The 27,003-nt window shown below is 40.6% G+C and overlaps 1 protein-coding gene across 1 annotated transcript; it reads right to left on the bottom strand.

Annotated features, from left to right (window-relative positions):
* Window positions 1-458: 458 nt before the first annotated feature.
* Window positions 459-25,806, bottom strand: LOC126326219 (elongator complex protein 5). The gene is made up of 6 exons (XM_049995602.1): window positions 25,645-25,806; window positions 12,771-12,947; window positions 12,422-12,604; window positions 8,767-8,942; window positions 5,263-5,429; window positions 459-1,175 (listed from the first exon to the last, which is right to left on the bottom strand). Exons 1-6 carry the CDS (start codon window positions 25,697-25,699, stop codon window positions 1,067-1,069), a joined length of 867 nt encoding a protein of 288 aa, XP_049851559.1. The 5' UTR covers window positions 25,700-25,806; the 3' UTR covers window positions 459-1,066.
* Between the last annotated feature and the right edge of the window lie 1,197 nt (window positions 25,807-27,003).

The following is a 27,003-nucleotide window of genomic DNA, read 5'->3' as shown; positions in this document are numbered from 1 at the left end:
TTGCCTTCATAAAAAGCAGCCTCTGATTAGACAGATTAAAACATTTTTTGATTACTGGTCCACATAATGATATTTTGTGTCCCAATGTTATGTTAAATTTAAAAACAAACAATATGGAATGGTACAGTTATGAAAACATAAAAAATGTAGCCTACATTTTGAGGAATTCAGTCCACTAGCAAGTCTACGCATCTACCTGTCAATGGAACACCAATTACTTATTTAAAGCTATAATTACCATCTCTCAGTAATAAATAAAATTAAATACTCTCATGTTCTACTATATATTTGTTACTGTTTATCAACTATTTTTCAATATAGTATGAATTTTTCAAAAACACTGAGAAATTTGAAATGCCTGCACTCATTAATGAATTTTTTAGAACTCTATTGAAAATAAGCAAATTGCATCATTCCTGGGGAAGTGGATGTAGGAGTATAAGGAACACAAAACATAGTACTTTTTATTAACCACTTTATTAGTTGAAAAATTGTTTACTTCGAAAAACTGTACATTTAATTTTGTGAATCTCTTTATTGTGTTCAAGAATATGAGTACCTTTTAAATTCATGTTAAAAATAAAACTTCCAAATTTGCAACCAGTTTAGTATTTAGCCACATACATTCTGCTATTAGAGTAATGCTCTCAGAATTAAAATTACAAGACAATCTGTAGTCACTGCTGAGTATATAGTTTTCATGCTGTCAATAATCAAAAACTTGTGAACTTCTTATAAATAAGATAACTGCTCTATTGCAAACAGATGTACATGTAATTATTTCACACACACACACTTATTTCCTTACATGTTGTTTGAACTTAAAAAGCCACTGAACAATAAGGATCCGAGCACTTATAATGTCTTAAGTTTCCCTGATCATAGCCTTAAGACTCATAATTCATCACATGGGTGCAAATATAAGAGCTTTTGACCAACAACCTACTAGATCATACAAAGCCTTCTGCCACACCTTAATGTGAATATATTGCCACATGTAATCACAGTTATACAGAAATTATTTCATAGGTACAGCTCAGCTTTCATATGAAGTAAAAAAACACTCTCACACATCTAAATCATCATCAGGATCATCTTCATCCCAGTCATCAGATTCTTCCAGCTTGTAAAATATTTCACCACCACTCTTTTTTGATTCATCGTCATCTGGCCTCCTGAAAAAAGATACAACAGTAGTTAATATCAAGATATAAGTGTTAAGAAGTGCAATATGCAAACTATTCACAGGTCTCCAATATCCAGTTTAAATTTCCATATTGCTGCGAACAACTTTGTTTACTGTCATGTTATGCAATGAAGTGCTTCATTGGAGAACAAATTGAATGCTGAAGTCTCTTTTGGGAGCAATCAACACAAAAAGCACTGAAAAATAAAATGCTTAAAAACTTTCTCAGACAGGTAACATTGCTGAAAAGTAATGCCTCCAAATTTGTTATGTGCAAACTCTTACAACTGGTGAAATAAAACACATGTTATTAACTTTCTACATCTTTATTCTTCCTATCTACATATCTGTAGCCCTCTGCCACTACATGGCTCCAAATTGTAGCTTGTAACATTGCAGTCTTGAACTCAAATGTCAGTGTGTGAGAATTTGCATCCTGTAATCAAGTTTGAAATTCAAAGAGTTCGTTCACACATGGAGCACCCTTTCCTTCAGCATGACAATGTGACCACACATGAGCACTGCAACAATCCTATGCCACAGGTTCACTGTCATCGACCAACCTCCATATAGTCCCGACACTGTCTCATCTAATTTTCATCTGTTTTAAAAACTTAAAGATCACCTTTAAGGATTTCATTTTGATAGTGATGAAATGGTGCAAGCAGAGGTGAGGTTGTGGTTCCATCAACAAAGTCAAACATTCTACAGAAAAGGTATTAACAAACTGGTCTCACAATTGGAGAAATGTGTTTGTTGCCAGGGTGACTATGTTGAGAAATAAATATATAAAAATGAAGATTAAAGAAGAAGAATGTTAATTATGTTTTTTTATTTAAAAATCTTAAAGAATTTTCACATAAAATATTCAGAGGCATTACTTTTCAGCACACCCTCATATATACCTGGACTCATTCCACATTGCTCATGATTCTCCTTCTTGGTGAGATCTACAGAACAGGATGACTGAATGAAGTCAAATCTGCTCATGTGAGCCTACTCTGTGAAGATCACTAATTTCCACAATACTACAGTGTAGGTGATATACTTGTACCATTGCCTCCTCGGGGTCAATAGTGTGCCTATAATTAATGGATTGCTGCGACGACTTCTTGTGCAGTCTATCTGAGAATGTAACCTGTTTAAAGTGCCAATTTCAACAGCTATAGGCGTCAACAGTGACTCGTGCTGTTGCACTGTAAGACACTGGAAACAACTGGATCTGAACCCATACACTGATGCATACAAAAATGACTTTGAATTTGTGCCAACATCTCTCCATTTTTCAACCAAAACACACAAAAAAAATCCACTAATAGGACTCAAATGGCGTGCCTGTTTGTAAAGTGTTATCACACTTTACGGTTCTTAGCTGTGGAAGAAGGAACAAAAGACTGTTATGGTTTAACAGCCCAATTACAATGAGGCTAACTGAGTATAAGATTAAATTACAGGGTGCTTCAAAAATGACCGGTATATTTGAAACAGCAATAAAAACTAAACGAGCAGCGATAGAAATACACCGTTTGTTGCAATATGCTTGGTACAACAGTACATTTTCAGGCGGACAAACTTTCGAAATTACAGTAGTTACAATTTTCAACAACAGATGGCGCTGCAAGTGATGTGAAAGATATAGAAGACAACGCAGTCTGTGGGTGCACCATTCTGTACGTCATCTTTCTGCTGTAAGCGTGTGCTGTTCACAACGTGCAAGTGTGCTGTGGACAACATGGTTTATTCCTTAGAACAGAGGATTTTTCTGGTGTTGGAATTCCACCGCCTAGAACACAGTGTTGTTGCAACAAGACGAAGTTTGCAACGGAGGTTTAATGTAACCAAAGGACCGAAAAGCAATACAATACAGGATCTGTTTGAAAAATTTCAACGGACTGGGAACGTGCTGGAAAGGTAGGGCGACCGTGTACGGCAACCACAGAGGGCAACGCGCAGCTAGTGCAGCAGGTGATCCAACAGCGGCCTTGGGTTTCCGTTCGCCGTGTTGCAGCTGCAGTCCAAATGACGCCAACGTCCACATATCGTCTCATACGCCAGAGTTTACACCTCTATCCATACAAAATTCAAACGCGGCAACCCTTCAGCGCCGCTACCATTGTTGCACAAGAGACATTCGCTAACGATATAGTGCACAGGATTGATGACGGCGATATGCATGTGGGCAGCATTTGGTTTACTGACGAAGCTTATTTTTACCTGGACGGCTTCGTCAATAAGCAGAACTGGTGCATATGGGGAACCGAAAAGCCCCATGTTGCAGTCCCATCGTCTCTGCATCCTCAAAAAGTACTGGCCTGGGCCGCCATTTCTTCCAAAGGAATCATTGGCCCATTTTTCAGATCCAAAACGATTACTGCATCACACTATCTGGACATTCTTTGTGAATTTGTGGTGGTACAAACTGCCTTAGACGACACTGTGAACACCTCGTGGTTTATGCAAGATAGTGCCCGGCCACATCGCACGGCCGACGTCTTTAATTTCCTGAATGAATATTTCGATGATCATGTGATTGCTTTTGGCTATCCGAAACATACAGGAGGTGGCGTGGATTGGCTTCCCTATTCGCTGTGGGGACACTTGAAAGACCACGTGTACCGCCAGAATCCAGAAACAATTGAACAGCTGAAGCAGTACATCTCATCTGCATGTGAAGCCCTTCCGCCAGACACGTTGTCAAAGGTTTCGGGTAATTTCATTCAGAGACTACGCCATATTATTGCTACGCATGGTGGATATGTGGAAAATATCATACTATAGAGTTTCCCAGACCGCAGCGCCATCTGTTGTTGACAATTATAACTACTGCAATTTTGAAAGTTTGTCTGCCTGAAAATGTACTGTTGTCCCAAGCATATTGCAACAAACGGTGTATTTCTATCGCTGCTCGTTTACTTTGTATTGCCGTTTCAAATATACCGGTCAGTTTTGAAACACCCTGTAAGAAAAGCATTAAGAAGGAAATCAGCCATGTTCTTTTTAAGGGAATCATATCAGAAATTGCTTTAAGAGATTTAAGGGCACCATGCAAAACCTAAACTGGATACACATACAAGAATATGAATTGGTTATCTCCAGAATGCAAATATAGTTGGTTATTAACAGAACTACTGTAGTTAAAGTTGCATACTACTGTTCAGTGGAAAACAGTGAGCACAGAAATGAATACAATTTCTGTGAAACTAATGGAAACTGCTGTCATCTTCAGTTGTTGGAAATGGAGTGATTGTCAGCCAGGAGTGACAAGGGAACTGGACTGCTTATAGTTAGAGCTTGATAAATACTTAGACATTTTCACAGAGTAGTATGCTCTGCACAGTTGACAGCCATAACATTGGAGGAACAAGTATATGCATACACACTTAGTTGTAATGTACAATGCATGATTATTAACAACACTACTTCAATGAATGGACCCAGAATATGCTGCAGAATTGATGAAACTTGAATTTTAAACTTAAAAAAAAAAAATCTGTTTGAAACAATGTATGTTGTAAATTCACGATTGTTAGAAGATATACAAGGAACAGCAGTAGTAGCTGTGGTCCGTGTGTTACATCATTTTTTAGGGACTAAACCTGTGTCAGTCTGTGGTGCAATGAATAAGTATTTCATTGTATTGGTTCCATCATTAGATTTGATTAACTAGTCAATCAGCCCCTGAGATACATCAGAAAAACCCAGACTTTCATTACAGGTAGAGATTATGCATTCAAGATGGCAAAAATCAAGAAGTATATGAGTTGTAGCAATGAAAGTTAGTTACATTTTAAGCTCAAGATCTATTACCTCTCAATATTTTGTGTGGGAGGGCTCTATTGTTGATTACTTGAAATGCTATCAAACAAGAGAAAATTTGTGCTCAATGACAGCAAATTTCTGTATGTTATTCATCTAACAAATGAAAATTAATTTAAATCACAAATGAGTCCTGTTGATAGTACAGGTCAGCTTCAGATTCTATAGATAACAGTTTAAATAATGATTAAAAAAGCCTCGTAAACTTCATATAGACAATGCATACATAATTATGATAATTCTACTGTGGTTCAATTTACCGAATGTATGGTAGGATAAGCTGATTTTTAGCTTCTTTCTCAGCTGCACAAAGCTCTAAGTTGAACGTTGATTTTGGTTCATTCTGGACATCAGAAGTTACTTTTTTCATAAAATCAACTTTTGTGCAACTTACTGAAAATTCATCATTTATATGAAATTGCTCCACCTACAAAAGAATCAACAATTACATACTGGTAATGGAGAAAATTAAGCAAGAGACATATAAGAATCTCTCTGTATGTGTGCGTGTGTGTGTGTGTGTGTGTGTGTGTGTGTGTGTGTTGGTTGTGTGTGTAAACGCCATAAAAATAAAATAAACCCAGCTGTAGGAAGATTGCACAATCACTGGTTTCAAGGAAAATAGAAGTGTTCTGTCATAACCTCACTCAGTAAATGTGCCAGCCATACCACAAATGGTTTCATTTTCTAAAACTGATAAGACAAAGTGAATTCCTAAAATCAATGTGGCTCAAAGCATGCCTTTCTTTAGTCATGTGATGAAAGTAATCAACATCATCAAAAATTCTTCCGACAAAATAACATTTTGCGATCCAATCAGTATCTCCAATGTACTTGCTAATAGGTAGCCGTGGTCTGTGTGTTACATCATTACTGCCTAATTGATGGATCTTATCAATGAGAATGGATTAGTTGTAAATCCTTCCCTAAATGCTCTGCTATCACCACACACTCCAGCCCCATCATTGAGACAAAACATTCTTAAGCGGGGAAAGAATGATCTGTGAAACCAAACAGAATCAAAGCATCTGAAGCTTAGCAGTTGCTGTCCACGACATCATGATACATTTTCATGTCTTCCCTCTTTATTTTCTCTGTTGCCTTCCACAGGCTTATATTCTCCACTTCACTACTTATAGACTGCATTTTAATTTAATCTTCTAATGTATCTTTACCAGCAGGCCTGAATTTGTTACATAATTTAAATTTATGGTTTCCTGTCTATCACTGCTGTGCTTTTATTTACCTTTAACTTCCATTCACATTATGATTTTTTTGTTTATCTCTCATTTTTCTCTGAGCAAGTGCTAACAGTTCATTACTGAAATTCTTAATCTCAACTGTTAACCACATTTTTACCTTTCAGTCCTTACTGTATGTAAGTCTCACTTTGCCTGAGCCTTGTGATGGTTTACTCTTCATTACATCACCTTTATATCCACTTTGGGCAACTTAAATTTACATATGGTTAAATGGCAATAATTATTTTTGATTTTTTACTAATTGATTTTTCTAGTAAAGGTCTGACAGAATGTAAATACTTTTGGGTTAAAGGAGACCACTCACCAACAAGCAGACACACAGTGATGCATTTCAGCAGGTGGAATAGATTGTGTTGAGTGGGGTGGGTAGAGAGAAACAGAGGCAGGAGGCAAGGAGAGGGGTTGGGGTGAGTGGCTAGTGGCTTGGTAGGAGGCAGCAGTTTGCTGGGTAGGAATGAGGGAGTGAGAGGTTGCAGGAGCACTGCCTAGGAATATGATACACAGTTGTCATTGCACTCTAAAGTTGGCGACAGGTCAGAGGTAGGGGAAACTGTTAGGGGAGGGTGTGGGGACAGTAGATCACTGGAGATAAGAGGCCAGGACATAGAGGGCAGTACAATTATCGGAGTGAAGGATGTGTGGCACAAATAACTTTCATCCGCATAGTTCAGAGACACTCTTGGTGGACGCTCTTGGTGAAGGGAAGGATCCAGATGGCCCACGTTGTGCAGCAGAAACTGAAACTGAGCAAGTTATGCTCAGTTGCATGTTGTGCCACTGGACGGTCACCTTTTTTCTTGGCAACAGTTTGTCAGTTGCTATTCATCCTAGTGGACAGCTATTTGAAAGTCATACTGACATAAAATGCTATGCTGTGTTTGCAGCAGAGATGTTATATGATGTGACTACTTTCACAGTTGGCCCTGCCTGGATAGGGTAGGATCAGCCTACGACAGAAGTGGAGTAGGAAGTGCTCAGTGGATGCATTGGGCAGGTCTTGCACCTGGGCCTCTCACAGGACATGATCCCTGACAAAGGGTTGGGAGTGGGGTTGGCATAGGGGTGGACCAGGATGTTGCATAGATTGGGTTGATGACAGTACACCACTTTAGGAGTGGAAAGGATACTGGTAGGACGTCCCTCATTCAAGGGCATGATGAGAGATAATCACAGCCTTGAAGGAGGATATGTTTCAGTTGTTCCAGTCCAGGGTGATGTGATTCTAGCTTTTTTTGAGGCGGGGGTGGGGGGGCACTTCTCCGTAGCTCATTCTCGGGGATGGTGGGAGGATTTAGGTATGTGAGGATGTGGCATGGGAAATCTATTTGTGGACTAGGTTCAGGGGGTAGTGCCTGCCTATGGAGGCCTACATGAGACTTTCAACACACTGCAATGCAGAAAAGTCATCCTTTGGTGGCAAGGCTCTATGTGAGAAGTGAATGCTTTCTCTTTGAAAATGTATTATATATAGTTTTTGGGAAAACTAGGTTATTATTTATTTGTTCATATGATATGATTGTCTGGTGTTGGCCATCTTCGTATTTTTGTCACTCCACCCCACTCCTACCTGACAGTGGGGATGAAATGTCATTGGAGCTGTCACTAACCAGCCAATGACTCCAGAGGCCTTTTGATAATGAAACTAATGTTAGATATTTCATAGTATTTTCCATGGCACTACCTCCTTTCCTACATCTAGGGGATGTCTTACCCCTCCCCCAGTGTTTTTCAGATTGCCAGTGATATATATTACAAATCCAGTTGACACTGCTTCCCACATAATTTACATGTCACCACCACCTTCCCATCAAACACCAACACCCACACCTATAGGCAAACTGCCATTAGGTCTCAGGTCTTTAACCATTCAGTCTATCAACCCCAAATACTACTGATACTAAATACTATTAATACTCATAATATGTTATTACTTTTGTCTTTTTTCAGAACCACATCCACCAAACCCGTAGGGGTAAAATATTATTGGTTGGAACAACGCGCAAACAGCTCAGCAACAGCTATGGATTCTACACAAGTATTAGTCATTTTTATGCCATCCACTTCCCATGCCTACTCTTGCTTCTAGTTGGACTAGGAGTGTCTTTTTAACACCCCTGCTCCCTTCCAAAACCCCAATATTTTTCTCTGCAGTAAATCATATGCATACTAAGTTTGGCTGAAATTCCTCCGCATGTCCCAGAGTTATGCTTTAAATGCCAGTTGCTTTGTTCTTCAACCCCTTCCTCATTCCTAGAAGTTCTAGGGCCCATAGTATTTTTTTCCCAGATACATTTACTGAATTTGGTTGAAACTGTTCCAGGTGTTACAGAGTTATTCTTCCATAACCGCATCACCAGAAACAAACACATATATAAATACATTAGATACAAACATAAATCAATTTAAGTACATAAATATATAACTGCTACACGAAAAAAATTTCTCAGTCCCATTCACAGGTAAGTATTATATACACATTAATTAAAAGGAAGAAAAATGTACCGATTTTGATATTTTGCCAGCTGTTTTTCGGTGGATTGTAGTGGCTACAGGTTTTCCTTGTACTGCAGATATCTGTATATAAGTAGATGCAAGATGTTTCAACTGGGCTATAGTCAGATCTCGATTCATTAGGACATCTTCGTGAAGCAAACAAATCATCTGTTTAACACTGACACCTGTAAGACGTTGGTTTTGTTGTAAACTGTTAGAAAGGAAAACAAGTCTGCAACACAAAAACATAAAGAAATATGCATCACATAAGCTATAAAATTAACAGTTATGCATTTTTAAAGACCGCAAGAATAAGGAAACAGTAGAAGAGTAAAAATGGCCTAGAGTATTTCTGTTACGCTAAAGAAAGTTTTCCGACAACCTTCTAGTGCATCTAAAATGGAAAGTTAGCAATCAGTGATAAACTAAAGTTTTGAACGAAGGCAGTGGACACACACTGTAACAAGCAAGCCAACTAGCATGTCCATGATTACTGGGAGAAATGTAAAGAAAAACAAATCAATCAGGGAACAAATTGGAGTAGAATAGGTAATTACGACTAAAGAAAATGACATAGATGGAGCTGAGAGAAGTAGCCAAGAAATTTTTTGCTGAATTTTGAGGAAAAAGAAAAGATTGAGTCAACGACATAATTTAAAGTAGGTAGCAGATGTTGGGAAACACACAAGTGCTACACACATATGTACAACTGAAGTCTGCAATGCATGAAAAATTGAGAAATCTTTATCCATCAATGGTTGTCAAACAGATGATGATTATAGATAAGAACACCAATACCTATCACAGTAGTATGATGATGGTAGGGTAATCAGATACAAGAAAAATTTACAACTGTATCTTTTTTTGAACATACGATTCTTAATGTTCAATTCAAAATAAAAACAGGTAAAATGAAGTGTGTGAACATGCAGTTGCACCAAAAGATTCATATTTGGGAGCAAGCCATAAAGTACTGCCCATGAGGACACAACCAAGCAACAAAATGAATGTGTTTCTTTTACTTCTATACTTCGCAATCTTGTATTAGGTGAACTTCTCTTCCGGCTATTATGTATTTATCTCAGTGACCAGTTGATGACACTCACTAGAAGACTAGGAATAGCTCGTTCCCTCATGCAAATATTTACATCTTTATGTGTCAACACCACAAAGTATTATGAGAATTTTACCTATGGATATTCTGCAGATAATCTTTTGCAAATATCTTTTCTTGGTGTGGATATGCTTTGTCTACAGCTCTGTCCTTCGCCCTTTTTCTGAGAAAGAAGTAGTATAGGACTACCCTCTTCCTTCTAGCACCACTAATGGAGGACTACTTATTAGCCACTGCCTTTGATCTTCCTTTTGGAAATGGCTTCTGTAGAGCACTGTTGCTCTGTGTTCTGTCTCCAAAGCGTATGCGAGTTCTCACTTTTGATAAGCAAGAAATTCTAACAGGTAGAAGACTTCCCTACAATTAGCTGGGAAAGAATTTTTCTTCCAGGCTGTGTAATGTATGCTTTAGCAAGTACAAAACAGCCAAGTAACAGCACTAGCTTCAAAGTCTGCTCACTGATGAATGACCTCCCAGCACTGTCAAACTTACTACTATATTGTTAATCTATGGTCCGTTGTCCTTGTTCAAGATTTCCATCTTCCTCAAGATATAGGCAATGACTTGAAAGATTCCTACATTCTCTATCACACACATTGTTTCCACTGCCTTATTACACAGCTTCCATAACTGGGCTTATGACACCAAGATGGATGGAAACATTAACCAGTTCCCAGCTTGGGAATTTAAATCCATATCCTTTCAGCCTATGATGACTCCCAGGGATGCATGTGCAATAACATATTAAGGAATGTTATGGATGGAATTAGTGAATTTTCAATTATTCATTGATAAATACAATAATGATAAACAACAATACAAATTTACATAATGGAATCAGAAGCGTAAATAGAAAATTATTTACGCAGATTAATTTCTGTTCATATGTGCAGAGGAAGGGGCTGGTAAGAGCAAATATTCTGACAGTCTTTAGCAGACACAGATTATGAGGTCAGGTGGGTAAGAATAGAGGAACTGTGGATTTATTTAATTACAGGTACTAACACTCTTAACTGAAACCTATTAAATTAATTTTTGAATTTCATGAAAGCATTTTAATTCTGCCAGATAACCTAGAACATATTTTACAATCTGTCAAAAAATGTAGGACAATTTGGATCAACCAAAGTTTGTGGTACCACCTACATCCTTTGACCGGTGCAATAACTGTGTAGGGACATCACTGTGGTGCAGTGTATTTCAAGTGGATCATGTTTGCAGAGCGCATGTTGAATTGGTGTTCTCTAGTGTGGGATGTTTGATTCTAAATTGTTTGTGTGCTTTGTTAGTGATTCATTGGACTTCTTGAATGCTATTCGTGAGAATAATATTGGAGGAGTTTACAATGGTTTTTTAGTTATTTTGATGTCGACAGCTATGAGCAGCACATCTATTTTCAGGTTTGGAATTTGTAATGCAGTGTGTTGGTTATGGTTGAGATTTAAGTTTATGTATCGGTTTTGTTAGTTATGGATTGATAAATAGGTCCCTGCATGCTACAATAGGGGATGGCACATCAAGCATGATTAAATTCCTACAGTTGGTCAGTTTAATTGCCGAGTGTGTCAACTGTTAACATTTGTCGAGAACATGAGAGACTGACCAAAGTTGCTGCATCTCGAACCAGGGATCAGTGTACGTGGAGCCGTCAACAGGACGACATATGTCATTCTATCTGGAGGGGATTCTAGTTTGAGAGGTACAGCATGACCATTCAAGAGATTGTGTTGATGACATTTTTGCTATCAATAGATTGCTCGATTTATATGTAAGCTGACTTTGGTCGATAAGTATGTTTTTATTTTATATTGTCGTATGTATGGTATGTGTGTTTATGAGCATAATTGTGCGTTTCTTGTATATTGAAATTGGTGTAAATGCAGTTTTCCTTTTTTTTTTTTAAGGTTATGTTTTTAGTTGTTGGTAATTACGATGGATTGTGAATGGTAGATATCATGGGGTTTGTTCTATGAACGTTGGTGAGGGTATGTTTTCGATATTAGTTATAAGGGCGAGCTGTGGTAATGCTGACTTCGTATTAGTTATTTATGTCAAATGAAGTGTTAGATAGTGGAATCGTCTAGTTGTGTCTAGTCTTGTCATAGTGTGGATTTTGAATGAGCTATGTACATCAAATCAAACAGATTGAGTGAAATGTTCAACAGCAGTTTTTCAGATGTTTTCCTTACTGTAGTTTTGTTGAAGACTGAGGATTTTGTTTGCCTGATTTGTTTTGGTATGTTTTAGTTACTAGCATTGTGATATATTTAGTTTGTCACCACCCAAAAACCACTAATTCTCATGGCTGCCTCAATAGTTTCATGTTATTTCTGAAATTAAATATTTTTCACATTTGTGTCTATTTACATGTGTAATAACTGACATCCTGGTCACCTTATTGTATAAGCTCGATATAGTGATATTCACCATATTGATAACAGATTGTGTCGAAGCAATGGATGGTACCATAATTTTTGGTTTTGCCAACAGTTCAGTATATTAACATAAGGTATGCAACAGCGAAAATTGTGGAAATGAAAACACACTTACCATTTAAGACTGATGATGAAAGGATGTTTTGGAGATCCCTGTAACACTGATTCAGCCCAGTTTTCAGAATAAATGATGACAGTGAATCAATACACAATATAAATTCTTTTCCTTGGCTAGATGCAGCCAAATGGGATAATTTGTCCACCAAACTTACAGTTGAGCTGGAATTCTCTCTAGAGTCTAAAATATATTTGATCACAAAAATGCAAAATCATTTTACAGGAAAAACTATGATAACGTCTTATGAATTTCAGTATAACACTACTAATGAATACTTGTATAAGATTATGTCATTACAAGTAGGTTCATACGTAAGCTTACCTACATAAACTACATTACTGAGTACCTGTCCAATCTTCTTCACATGAGAAAAAATCAAAGAACTGTAGTATCCCCACACCTTCACATGGTTTGAGTCTTGCTATGTTGTTATCAAGAGCTAAAACACACACTGTATTTGGTCCTGAAGTAGCTTGTTTGACAAAAGATTTCCAGAGGCATATTCCATTGTTTTCAACAGAATCTGCAAAATTATTTTTTATCCAATGTGGTAGATAGAAACAACAACAACAACAACAACAACAACAACAACAACAACAAAGGAAATTACACTTCGTACTTTACTTATATGTTTGTAATGTAACACGTCCTGGTTAAGTATCCCGGTCAAACTACACAAAATATTCAACGTACGGCTCTCAGGCCTGCCACCAGATTTCATTTTGTGTACCCCTCAAGGAAACTCTCGACATTATCAGCAGGTTGCTTATTGTTACTGCTGACAAGTTTCAGTAACAAACAGCCACCTTCCAACAATTAAATCAAATTTCTAGCTTCTGCACTCCTTTGTTACTTTTACCTCAAGCGTACCTACTGTAGACAGAATGTTACACTAGCATACAACAAAACAACCAGATAGTAACACAAATTAAAATGAGTCATTCAGAAAGAATAACGTAGTGATGTTGGTTACTAGCCCAGTGTTGATACTTACAATGAAACCCCATCACATCTAAGAAATCTTATATACAGAAAGTAAGAGAATCATGCTCACTTGATTACTGATAGTATAACCAATAGCAGACTCTATGCCAACTTTAATACACTTTATTATTTCCAGTTGCTAAGATTAAAAAACGCAAAGTTTGTTCTCTCACATGCCAAGAACTGAGGATGGAGTAACACTCATGATTTCAACTAAGAAACTATCCCATAATATCAGCATAAATTCCAATATATACATAAAAACACAGTAATTACTATTTCTGTGTCATCTGGATGATGGCTATGATTGTTGCTGAGAGAGAGAGAGTGCTTGGTCATCAGTTCTTCTGATGAAGGGGTGGTCTGCTCGCCAACAAGAGCATGACAAAAATAAGGTAGCAGCTTACCAATATGCTGAAGGTCTAGTTACTGAAAGAAATGAGTTGTCCATATCAAATAAAATGTTTGGTAGATAGAGAATCTGACTGAAGGGTGCTGTTGTAGTAAAAATGATACAGCCGTTCAGTGGTAGACAGATAGCTGTAAGCTGATGGTTGGTTTGAAAGAGGGGGGAAGGGACCAAACTACAAGTTCATTGGTCCCTCGTTCCTAATAAAACAATGACACAAGTGTGAGAATAAAATAGGTGAGACATATAACACAACACGGAAAAAAGGAAAAACCACAAGAACGAATGACAGGCAACGAACACTAAAAGGAACAAAAGAGCACAAGAAAACAACAGAGAGACACTAGAAACAGAAGAGAGTAAAACAAGAAAGCAGATAACAGTGGCTGGCCGACCATGAGAATAAAAAAGATAAGCCAGCCACTCCGCAACACATTAAAACCTCCACCACAAAGGCATTAGGGTGGAGGACACAGAGGGACAAAGGACATGCGCTAAAACTTAGATCAAATGATAAAACCCACCCTCATGAATAAACTGTAAAACTAAATCAGCCAATGAGGCATTGTCAAGTAAAATGAGCGGTAATGAGTCCAGTAACTCAAGATTTCGTTGCTGGGCAGTCAAAATGGGACAGCGCACCAGAATATGGGCCACTGCCAACCAGACGCCACACCAACACTGAGGTGCAAGAGGTAACCGTGAGTCGTCCAAGCGTGGCCAAAGCGGAGCCGGCAGAGAGCAACTGATTCCCTGTGAGAGGTCCACATGGAAGCCTTCCACACACTCGTAGTCTCCTTAGTGACACGCAGTTTGTTGTGCGTACTGTTATGCCATTTAGTCTCCCAAAGCTGAAATACCCTGTGGCGTAAGTCAGAACACTGGTCAGGTTCAGAGATGCCCATCTCCAGAAGCGCTTTCCATGTAGCCTGTTTGGCCAGCCTGTTGGCAAGTTCATTGCCTGGGATGCCGACATGTCCTGGGGTCCACACAAACACCACTGAATGACGGAACATGTCCAGGGCATAGATGGACTCCACCAAAGGATAGCATGGGTAGTACTGGTCGATAGCTCGTAGGCTGCTCAAGGAGTCAGTACACAGAAGAAACGATTCCTCGGGGCATAAACGGTTATACTGAAGTGCACGAGATATGACCACCAGCTCTGCAGTGAATACACTGAAGCCATCGGGCAAGGAATGTTATTCAATATGGCCTGTGTGGACAAAGGCAAAGCCAACATTACCATTAGTCATCAAGCCGTCAGTGTAAACCACTTCAGAGCCCTGGAACACTTCAAGAATCAAGAGGTGACAGCGTAGAGCCACAGGGATAACAGAGTCCTTAGGGCCTACGAAAGGTCCAGGCAAAGCTTTGGCCTACAGCTACACCACAGAGGTGTATGCGAATGGACCTCGTGGAGAGGTGGTGAAGGGAAGGACTCCAGTTCAGACAGAAGCTATCGCACGCGAAACGCAATCGTTAGCCCTGACCTGGGCCACCTATTCGGAGGTGAACTGCTGTGGTTGGGAAAAGAAGATGTTAATTAGGATGTTCAGGACAGCTATTAATGTGCGCAACATAACTGGTGAGCAGTTGTGCATGTCTGATCTTTACTGGAGCAACTCCAGCCTCCACCAGTATGCCTGTCACCGGAGCTCCTGTCGTTAGTCGAATGGTGCAATGGGTTGAACAAACGCAATGCTGAGGGTGCCACCAAACCATAAATCACACTCCCATAGTCAAGGTTCGATTGAACAAGGGCTCTGTAGAGTTGCAGCAGTGTGGAGCGATCTGCACCCTACTTGGTGTTGCTGAGGCAGCTACTTGGTGTTGATGAGGCAGCGGAGGACATTGAGGTGGTGCCAAAACTTCCATTTAAGCTCACGAAGATGAGGAGGCCAAGTCAAACGAGCATTGAAAACCAGACCTAAGAACCAATATGTCTCCACTACAGTGAGTGGATTGTCATTAAGGTAAAGTGGTGGTTCCAGATGAACAGTACGACGCTGACAGAAATGCAAGACAAATGTCTTCATGGCGGAAAATTGCGCCCTGTGGATGTCTCCCTGTAGGCAACGTTCAGCAACACCAGTATTGGAGCAGCAGTACGAAATGCAGAAGTCATCTGCATACAGAGAAGGTGAGACGGAGGGCCTGACAGCTACTGCTAGACCGTTAATGGCCACTAAAAATAGAGACACACTCAATACAGAGCCCTGTCGGACTCCATTCTCCTGGATATGGATGGAACTATGGGAGGCACTAACTTGGACATGGAAAAGTACCGAGGGACAGGAAATTTTGGATAAAAATCGGGAGCTGGCCCTGGAGCCTCTACTCATACAATGTAGCAAGAATATGATGTCGCCAGGTTGTGTCATATGCTTCATGCACCAGCAACCAGATGTTGGTGTCTGGAAAAGGCTGTGCGGATGGCAGACTTGAGGAACACAAGATTATGAGTGGTAGAGTGACCCTGGTGGAAGCTGCCCTGACATGGAGCCAGAAGGCCACTTGGCTCCAGGACCCAACCCAACTGCCAACACACCGTGTGTTACAGAAGCTTACAAAGAATGTTGGTGAGGCTGGTGGGCCGATAGCTATCCACATCTAGCAGGTTTTTACTGAGTTTGAGCACCGGAATGATGGCGCTCTCCCGCCACTGCGATGGAAAGACACCATCGCACCACATCCAGTTGAAGATGACGAGAACATGTTCCTTGTAATCAGATGAGAGATGTTTAATCACCTGGCTATGGATCCGATCAGGCCCAGGAGCTGTGTCGGGGCAATGTGCAAAGGCACTGAGGAGCTCCAACTCTGTAAATGGGGCATTATAGGATCCACTGTGGCGTGTAGTGAATGAGAGGACTTTCCGTTCCAGCCGCCGTTTGAGAATGTGAAGGGCTGGGAGGTAATTCTCAAGCAAATTGCTCGGCAATCATGTTTGCATCGGTGGTTAACACGCCATTTATCATAATGCCGGGAACACCTGTTGGGGTCTGGTACCCGAAAAGACATTTGATCTTTGCTCAGACCGGGGAAGATGACGTATAGCACCCAATGGTCGAGATGTATCTCTCCCAACACTCCTGCTTCCATTGTGTGATAAGTTGGCGAACGCGGGTACGGAGCTGTTTAAATGCTATGAGGTGCTCCAGGGAAGGATGCCACTTACGCTGCAGTAGAGCTCGCTGACACTCTTTAATTGCTTCAGCAACTTCCAACGACCACCAAGGGACTCCCTTGCACCACGGCACCCTAAAAAGCAAGAGATCGCGTTTTCTGCCGTAGAAACAATTGTTGTAGTCACCTTCTCAGCCATGACATCGATGTTACCATGTGGGGGAGATTCAACGGTGACAGCATTCCCCTTGTTTAAAGCCCATCTGGGCAGGCGTCCATGGTTCTGATGCCGGGGCAGTGACAGGAAGATGGGGAAATGGTCACTACCACACAGGTTGTCATGTGCTCTCCAGTGGATAGATGGGAGAAGCCCTGGGCTGCAAATTGATAAATCAATGGCCGAGTAACTACCAAGAGCCACACTGAAATGTGTGGCAGCCCCTGTATTTAAGAGGCAGAGGGCAAACTGAGGCAGTAAAGTTTCAACATCTCTGCCTCGGCCAGTAAGCAAGGTGCCACCACACAAGGGGGTAATTGGTGTTAAAATCTCCCAAAAGTAGGAAAGGTTTAGGAAGTCCATCAATAAGTGTAGCTAATACATCAGGGGTACTGCACCATCTGGAGGAAGATATACATTGCAGACAGTTATTTCCTGTGTCGTCCTTATTTTGACAGCCACAGCTTCATGAGGGGTGTGAAGGGGCACAGTGTCACTACAGACTGAGTTTAGGACGTAACCACAAACTCCACCTGACACTCCATTACAGTCGCTACGGTTCCTGTAATATCCCTTATAGCCGCAGAGGGCAAGAGTCCGCATTGCCGGGAACCAGGTTTCCTGGAGGGTAATGCAGATAGCAGATGTAAAGCTTAACAGCTGCTATAGCTCAGCCAGGCAGTGGAAAAAACTGCCGCGATTCCACTGGAGGATGACGTCATAGTGAGACTGGGAAGGAATGGAACATTCAATGAGGCAGTTTATGCCTCACAGAGTACCTGCTGCCACCAACTTTTTGCCTGATCAGTCTATATCCATTGTGTCTGAGGGTCTGGCGAGACCTAGGTCCTCGGCAGACGCCAAAATCTCCCCCCATCCTCAGACACAGAGCTTGTAGGTAGAGGTAGTGTGGGTGCCACCACAATTTCCTTGGTCTTAGTGGTCTTCTTTTTGGATTTCTCTCGCTGCTCCTTGGGTTTCCCTGGCTGGGATGACTTCACTGGCTCAGTCTTGGGGATCGAGGATGAGTGTGAAGCCCTACAACCAGCTGCTTTTGAACTCTTCAGCCACTGTTGAGTGTCATCTTTCCCACTAGCATAAGCCTGGGAATGGAGTGACCCAAAGGACCCCTTCCTAGCGAGAAAAGACGTACACTTCTCCAGCTTAGAAGTGGGGACGGGCATCCCCGATGGTTGGGGTGGAGGAGGGAGGGGGGGGCCCTGTTGTTTGTTCCGAAGTATATGGTGTGGGAGCAACAGGGAGGGAAATGCCCCACACCATCAAGACGGCAGGTGTGTTTTCTGGCTCTCAGAGGTTACTGGGGTTGGTGAAGCTGATGGTGCCAGAACTGTTGTAGTGGCAGCGTAAGATTATGTCACACATACATGGTGTCCTCTACCAAGAGATGGAGAATGAGCAGCACTGAAATGTGACGACAAGAAAGTGAGCTAAAGACCTCAACACTATGCATTATGTAAGGTGCCCTTCCCCAATTGGCTCACTCTTCGAGAAAAATTTTGAAGAGTGGAGGTCAAACCCTACTGGGGACCATCAAGTAAAGGCTAAAACGTGTGAAACTCCTTTTAGTCTCCTCTTACGACTGGCAGAAATACCTTGGGCCTATTCTTACCCCCGGCCCTCAGGGGGGGGGGGGGGGGGGGGGAGTGTAAGCTGACACTAGATATATGTGGTTGCTGAAATATGAGAATGAATGTTGACTACTTCCATTATTAAGCAGGGAAAGGTTATCAAAGTTGGTACCAACTGACCAAAGCTTATCAATAACTACAGACATAGTAGAATTCACACAAGCATTCCAAACTCCAGATATTGGAGTAGTCACCATGAAAAATTCTTTCAGGATACTTATGTAGTCTATCTGTCAGATAAAATAGCTTATAGTCATCAGGATAGTGATAATCTTCCCCAGGTTTCAGTATAAAACTGACAATGCCCCCCGACTGGGGGTGGGCAAGGTGGGATGGAAGCCTCTGTTTTCCCATATACAGCTGCAAATTTAGAGAATTAACTCTTTTAGCACCTGGTTTCAGTCATTTTAGTTTAGATTTGAAGATCAGCTAGTTTGCCTATCTTTGTGTTCATCATGGTGGGCATGCTGGTTGAAAGCTGAAGACACAGGAAAAACTGTTACAAATGTCTTCTTGGGTGTTTCACTGAATTAGGGGGTAAGGGCTGGGCTACAAATTGCTAAATTTATAATAGAGCAAGTTCCATACAATACACTAAAATTAGTAGGTTTGTCCATAGAGAGAATGTAAAGATTCGAGATTCATGATAAACCATTCAATAAGTTTACCTCTGCAGGACTAATTTCTGCTTCTCAATAGTGGATTGAGCATACTGAAGTCCCCTAGAAATAAGATGTACAGGGGACAGTTGTTCTAGTAAATCATGTCTGTCTTGTAACAGGGCCACCTCGTTGGAGGGGGGGGGGGGGGGGGGGGGGGAGATACATGTTACATCTATTGCCTTGATGGGTATTAATATGCAGTATTTACAGCCACAGCTTCTAGCTTAGAATTTAGGCACACTCACTCACTACATAGGTCAAACAGGACCAATGAATAAACATCTTGAGAAACTATGTCAATATTTATATAGTTCTCAAAGCATATGTAGTAATTTCTAATGGAGGTCTGGTGGTCTCAGGTGAGCCTTGTTTCTTGCCAACAGCTACTAACTAGCTAAAAGACAAAACCCATTTCATAAAGGAAGATTAGAATCTAATGTCCCGTTGATGATGTCATTAGAGATGGAACAAAAGCTCAGATTTTTTTAAAGTTGTATGTCTTCTGACTGGTTTGATGCCGCACCTCTCAAGTTCCTTTCCTGTGCCAACCTCTTCATCTCAGAGTATCATTTGCATCCCATGTGCTCAATTATTTGCTTGATGTATTCCAATTTCCGTTTTCCTCTATAGTTTTTACCCTCTACAACTCACTCTAGTAGTTATACCATGATGTCTTACCAGATGTCCCATCATCCTGTTCCTTCTTCTTGACAGGGTTTTCCATAAGTCCCTTTAAATTTTGCAGAGAACCTCCTCATCCCTTAACTTATCAGTCCATCTAATTTTTAACATTCTTTTGTAGTACCACATCTCAGCTGTTCCTATTCTCTTCTGTTCCAGTTTTCCTGCAATCCATGTCTCACTGCAATACAATGCTGTGCTCCAAACGTATATTCTCACAAATTTATCTCTCAAATTAAAGTCTATGTTTATTACTAGTAGTCTTCTCTTAGCCATGAATGTCCGTTTTGCCATAACCAGTGTGCTTTTTATGTCCTCCTTGCTCCATCCATCATGGGTTATTTCCCTACCTAGCCAGCACAATTAAATAACTTCATCTACTTAATGATCCACAATTCTGATATTAAGTTTCTCACTTTTTCAATTTCTGCCACTTCTCATTACTCTCAATCCATATACTGTACTCAGACTGTGCATTCCATTCAACTTTATCTACAATTCTACTTCACTTTCACTGAGGACGGCAATGTCATCAGCAAACCTTATCACTGATATCTTTTCACCCTGAATTTTACCTCACTCTTGAACCTTTCCTTTATTTCTGTCATTGCATGGACTGAACAGCAGAGGTTAAAGACTACATCCTTGTCTTACAGCCTTTTTAATCTGAGCACTTGGTTCTTGGTCTTTCACTCTCACTGTTCCCTTTTGGCTCTTTTACACACTATATGTCATCCATCTTGCTCTATAGCTTACCCCTGTTTTTCTCAGAATTTCAATCATATGGCACCATTTGGCATTGTCAAAAGCTTATTCCAGCTTGACAAATCCTATGAATAAGTCTTGTTTAGTATTGCCTTCATTATCAGCTGAAATGTCAGGACTGCTTCTCTGGTGACTTTACCTTTCCTAAAGCCAAACTAATTGTGTCATCTAACACATCCTCAATTTTCTTTTCCATTCTTCTGTATATTTTCTTGTCAGCAACTTGGATGCATGAACTGCTGAGCAGATTGTGCAATTACTATCACACTTGTCGGCTCTTGCAGTCTTCAGAATTGTGTGGGTGATATTTTTCCGAAAATCAGATCATATATCACCAGACTTATAATACATTCTACACACCAATGTAATAGTAATTTTGCTACTTCCCCAATGTTTTTAGGAATTCTGATGGAATGTTGTCTACCCATTCTGCCTTACTCGATCCTAAGTCTTCCAAAGCAATTTTAAATTCTGGTTCTAATATTGGATCCCCTATATGTTCTTTATCACATTCTGTTTCTTATTCTATACCATCATCACACAAGCCTCCCCTCCCCCCTTCGTAGAAGCCTTCAGTGTACTCTTTCCACCAATCCACTCTCTTCTCTGTGTCTGACACTGGATTTCCCATTGAATTCTTATTGTTACCACCCTCGCTTTTAATTTCACTGAGGTTGTTTTGACTTTTCTATATGCTGTGTCAGTACTTCCAACACTCATTTCTCTTTTGATTTCGTCATTTTTCACACGGCCATTTAACATTAGCTTCCCTGCGTTTCCTATTTATTTCATTCCTAAGTGACTTCCATTTCTGTATTCTGGAATTTCCCTGGACATTTTTGTACCTGCCCACTTACATCGATCAACTGCATTATTTCTTCCTTTACCCCCAGTTTCCTCACAGTTACCTTCTTTGTACCAATGTTTTTCTCTCCAACTTCTGCAATTGCCCTTTTTGGAGATATCCATTCCTCTTCAGATAAACTGACAGGTGAGCTATTCCTTATCACAGTGTCTATGACCTCAGAGAACTTCAAGCATCTCTCTTCATTCCTTAGTACTTCAGTATCCCACTTCTTTGCGCACTGATTCTTCCTGACTAGTCTACTAAACTTCAGCCTACTCTTCATTACTACTAAATTGTAATCTGAGTCTATACCTGCCCTAGGTATGCCTTAACATCCAGTATCTGAATTCAGAATCTCTGCTTGACCACGACGTATCTCCTGCTCTTTTCTAGCTACACTTCCTTCTCTTGTGATTCTTGATCAGAGAATTCACTATTACTAGCTGACATTTATTCTCTCTCTTCTCTCATTTCTAGCACCAGGCCGATATTCTCTCGTAACCCTTTCTTCTACTCCTTCCCCTACAACTGCAGCCCCAGTCCCCCATAACTATTAGATTTTCATCTCCCTGTAGACACTGAATTAGCTGTTTAATACCCTCATAAACTTTCTCTATCTCTTCATCTTCAGACATTGACATTTATTCCTGAAGTAATGTTGTCGGCATCGGTTTGCTGTCAATTCTGATGAGAACAACCCTGTCACTGAACTGTTCACAGTAACTCACTCTCTACCCTCCCTCCCTATTCATAATGAATCCTACTCCCATTATGCCATTTTCTGCTGCTTCTGCTATTACCCTATACTCATCTGACCAGAAATCCTTGTCTGCTTTCGATTTCACTTCATTGACCAGATTATATCTAGACTGAGCCTTAGCATTTCCCTTTCCAGATTTTCTAGCTTCCCTATCACTTCCAAACTTCCTACATTCCATGCCCTGACTCAAAGTATTATCCTTTTGTTGGTTATTGAGTCTTTTCTTCATGGTCACCAAGCCCTTGACAGTTCCTCCCAGAAATCCAAATGGTGGACTAGTTCGGAATCTTTTGCAAATGGAGACATCATATAACACTTTTGTTTTTAAAATTACAGGCCACATGTCCTGCAGATACACATTAGGTGCCTTTAACGCAGTGGTTTTCATTGCCTTACATCCTCATTCCACTGATCATTGCTGATTCTTCCACCTTTAGGGGTAGCCGCCCCCCCCCCCCCCCCCCTAGAACAAGAGTGTGCCCTGAATCTCTGTTTGCTCCTCCACTCTCGTTGACATGCTCACTGGCTGAATGAGGATGACTTCTTATTCCAGAAGTATTCGGCCACTTTTCCTGATGATTTTTATTCAAAATTTAAGTGGTGGCAGGATTCGAACCAGGAACCGAGGACGTTTTGACTACTTTTCAATGACGCTATCCCCACATCATGGGTCCACTTGGATTAGGGAAGGAAATTGGCCATGTCCTTTCAAAGGAACAGTTCTGAGATTTGCCTATTTGTCTTAAGTGATGTAGCAAGATCACCTTAAGTCCGTTAGAATTGTGTTGCAACATTACATGGTTAAAATCTTGTTAGTTTCTCTGCCCCTTGAGTTCTCTCTCCCTGATGCCCTCTCCCCTCCACCAGAAGCAGCTGTGATTGACTGATTGCTGGCATCTACCATTCAGCTCATTCAAACGTCAATCACAAATGTATTTCAATATATATAGGCCTATACAGTTTAGGGTCCCATCAATGAAGAGGTGATTATACAGAGCACAAACACAGGTTTGGGAAGAATAGGGAAGGAGATTCCACCCATCTCCTTTGACCTGTGACGTAATGGTGGTGTGATATATGACATCACTATGGCATGGTGTTTTTAAGTTGGTTGTGTTTGTAGATGTTGTATTTGATGTGCTCTCTGGTGGGTGAAGGAGACTCGCTGAGTTTAACATGTGATATTTGGTTAATTTGAGTTTCGGTTGTCATTGTGCTAAGAAAATTTTTAGTTCAGGTAGCTCATGTGTTGATGTGGATTGTGGAAGTGTTTTCAATGAGCTACTAAGGCTTTTTGGTTTGTGTGTTTGGCGTTTTAGTTAGGTCTGATTAGTTTGGTGTTTTGCAGAAATAAGTGTAATTTTTATTGCTTTTTAATTAGATATAAATATGACAAGTGAAATTCACAAGTAGGTGGTTTCGGAAGAGTGTGTGTGTGTATGTGTGTGTGTGTGTGTGTGTGTGGGGGGGGGGGGGGGGGGGGGGCAACCTACATAGTATTGCTGGAGGCTTTTGCTGGTAAGTAATTTTTGTTTTGGTTTTATTGTTTAGTAATTGCGATGCTTCGTCTCTTGTATATGTATGGTAGGTCGGTTGTGTTTTTACTCCATATAGGGAATATGGGGTATTTGGTTTTTTGAGTTGGTGGAGTTATGGCTTCACTTTTTGGAGTTTTAGGCGCTGAATTTTTGGTACCGACAGCTGTAACTGAGCTATATTGATCAAGGGAAATGTGCTATTCCTGTGGTTTCGTTGGTGCGGCGAAATTTTAGAATTTAGTTTTTTTTCGATATTTTTTGTTTTCAGATGGTGCAGTGTTTTTATTGTTGCATATCTAGCTTGTTCCTGGCCTACACTTCCAGTTTTCAGCGACTGTCCCGTTAGTCCCATTTTATTTTTGGAGTGACACGTTACTGCGTCATTTTTATTTTTGTTCACATTTGTTGGTGGATGTTTATAGTGACGTCATAGTCGTCATATTGTATATGCTGTAGTATGATGATGATGATTGGTTTGTGGGGTTCTCAATCAGCAACTGTACTAATTCCCAACCTTTGCTCAGTCCAATCTCGCCACATTCACGAATGATGATGAAATGATGAGGAAAACACAAACACCCAGTCATCTCGAGGCAGGTGAAATCCCTGACCTCGGTGGGAATGTATATGCTGCAACTAGACGTTTCCATCATATAGATGTCATCATGAATAAAGGTGGGGCTGGAATTGGACGCTTCTGTACGGCCCACAGTTCTTACTAAAAGATGCATTTTCGTTACGAGGCATTTCGGGATTAGGTGGGCGGGGGAAAAAATGTGTGTGTGAATTCCTAAAGCACCAAACTGCTTAGGTCATTGGTCCCGAGACTTAAACACTAAACGAACCTATGCTAAAAGCAATACACACACCATGCCCGAGGGAGGACTCGAACCTCCGGCGGGAGTGGCCGAGCAGTCCGCGACATGACGCCTCAAACCACGCGGCGTGGGCGGAGATTTGAACTGGTGGAATCCCTCCGCCCCCGCCCCCCCTCCCACCCAAAAAAAAAAAAAAAAAAAAAAAAAAAAAATCCGCCTTACAAGGTGGCAGTTTTACTTGGCTTATTATTCGTCTCTTGACTGCTGAACACTCAAACATGCTTTGTTCGTTGTATGGAGCGTCCATCAGTAGCCCACGTTTTAATAGCATTAGAGAGGTGAAATTTTGGTCTCACGAGATCTTAGAGAATTAAAAGCCCACTTGCGCAGAGCCTCGGATACCCAAAAACGATGAAAAGCATTCGTATGTAATAATTTCGTAGGAATCTAAATGAAGCCAACCTTCAAAGGCATCAAACAAAAGATTAGTTACTTTTATACCGGAAACTGATGTCATCTATCACGAGCATTTCATCACAGTGTCCTACCGAGCACTACTGATGAAAGGCCACTACACTAGAACTAGACACCTGTTATGGGTTTCGTTATGTACGTGATTGTCCGCATCCTACAATCTTAAATCCTACATGCCTTCACTTTTCCTGTCTACAAACTTTCGGCAATGTACAAACAAGTTTTGCAATTAAATGTATAAGAGTACTTCATTCACTTGGAAGAAACTTACAACATACTAAGCCTACCTTGAATAATTACCAATCTCGACGGCAATTTTCGCGTTATTATGTCGAGCAACATTCCTCCCTTTCTTAGCTTAAGCGCTTCGAAACCAAAACAATCCCCTGTAAACAGACCAGCGACTCTACTCAATACTCAGTCAGCACCTTCGACCATAAACATTAATCGCCAATGAGGTTTGAGTCTCCAAGACCATTTCACAAGTTGATACCACAGACATAAAATATACCTGTGGTTGATTCAGGCGTCCTTGATATTTGGTTAGCAAACACGATATATTCTCTTCCAGTGTCCAAAAAGAGAGAATAAATCAAGTTCCCGTCAAATAAACATTTAACGTGGAATTTCCGCCATGGTCAAAGGAGATACGGCGAGGAAGCCTAAATACTTTGGCAAATATTGCCAGTGGAGCCCACACCTTATCAGAGAAAAATCGCCATCCGGAGAAGCAAAGTTTAACATCATCTCGCAAAAGATAAGGTGCAGTAACAAAAACATTACCAGATAAGGGGTCGGCACCTGAGACATTTAACAACTTCATTGACTCAAGATCACATCAGCACTCAACAAAAAAGATGTAGGCCACCTGATGCAGCTTGTGCTCGACAAAAAGGGGATTCCTCACGGAAAATAGGCGATGGTTCCATCAGAAAAAAGACTGTTCCAGTTCCCCAAATAGGAGCATTAACAGACATAATAAGGTTAGGCAGTTTATTAGAAATACAAAACCAACAGACGCAAAAAAAAATGCCGAGGTTAGACCTGAGGGCAGTTGTATACAAGAGAATGCCATACACAAAACGTAACGATCTGCACTGGTGATAGGGCTGGGCAAACGATACTTGCATTCGAAAGGCCTTGATATTTCCCGATACGCCATAGCGTTCGATACGGTATCGAGCTTGTTCGAACAATCACGTGACATTGGACACGCGCGATGAGGGTGCAAGGGATACACAAGAAACTACGAACTAGGCACAACATCATGCTACGGCTCTGCATAAATTCATAATTTCGTGAAACAGCTCTGGGAACAGCATTAAACCCTACCACTGCATAAACTCCTATTGTACGATACACGTTCTCATACAGTATGTATGGATATAAGAAACATGTATGTCCGTTTTTAAGAAATGGTAACAGACCAAGACGAAAATATTGTCCTCCAAAAAACATTGCTGGACTGAACCCTGTATAATATTTTATTTCAGTATGAGAGGCGGTAATGATTTACGACATTGGTTGCAAATGAGCAGCTCATAAGGTTGAATAACAGATAATAACTTTACCAGATTTTAATCAGTTTTAAAACAAGACAACAAAATTCAGATGAAACAATCAAGACAATTAATCAAGAATTTAAT

The sequence above is a fragment of the Schistocerca gregaria genome, chromosome 2 (assembly GCF_023897955.1).
Source record: "Schistocerca gregaria isolate iqSchGreg1 chromosome 2, iqSchGreg1.2, whole genome shotgun sequence".
In the NCBI taxonomy this organism is placed as follows: domain Eukaryota; kingdom Metazoa; phylum Arthropoda; class Insecta; order Orthoptera; family Acrididae; genus Schistocerca; species Schistocerca gregaria.
This window is presented reverse-complemented; position numbering and strand designations above follow the sequence as displayed.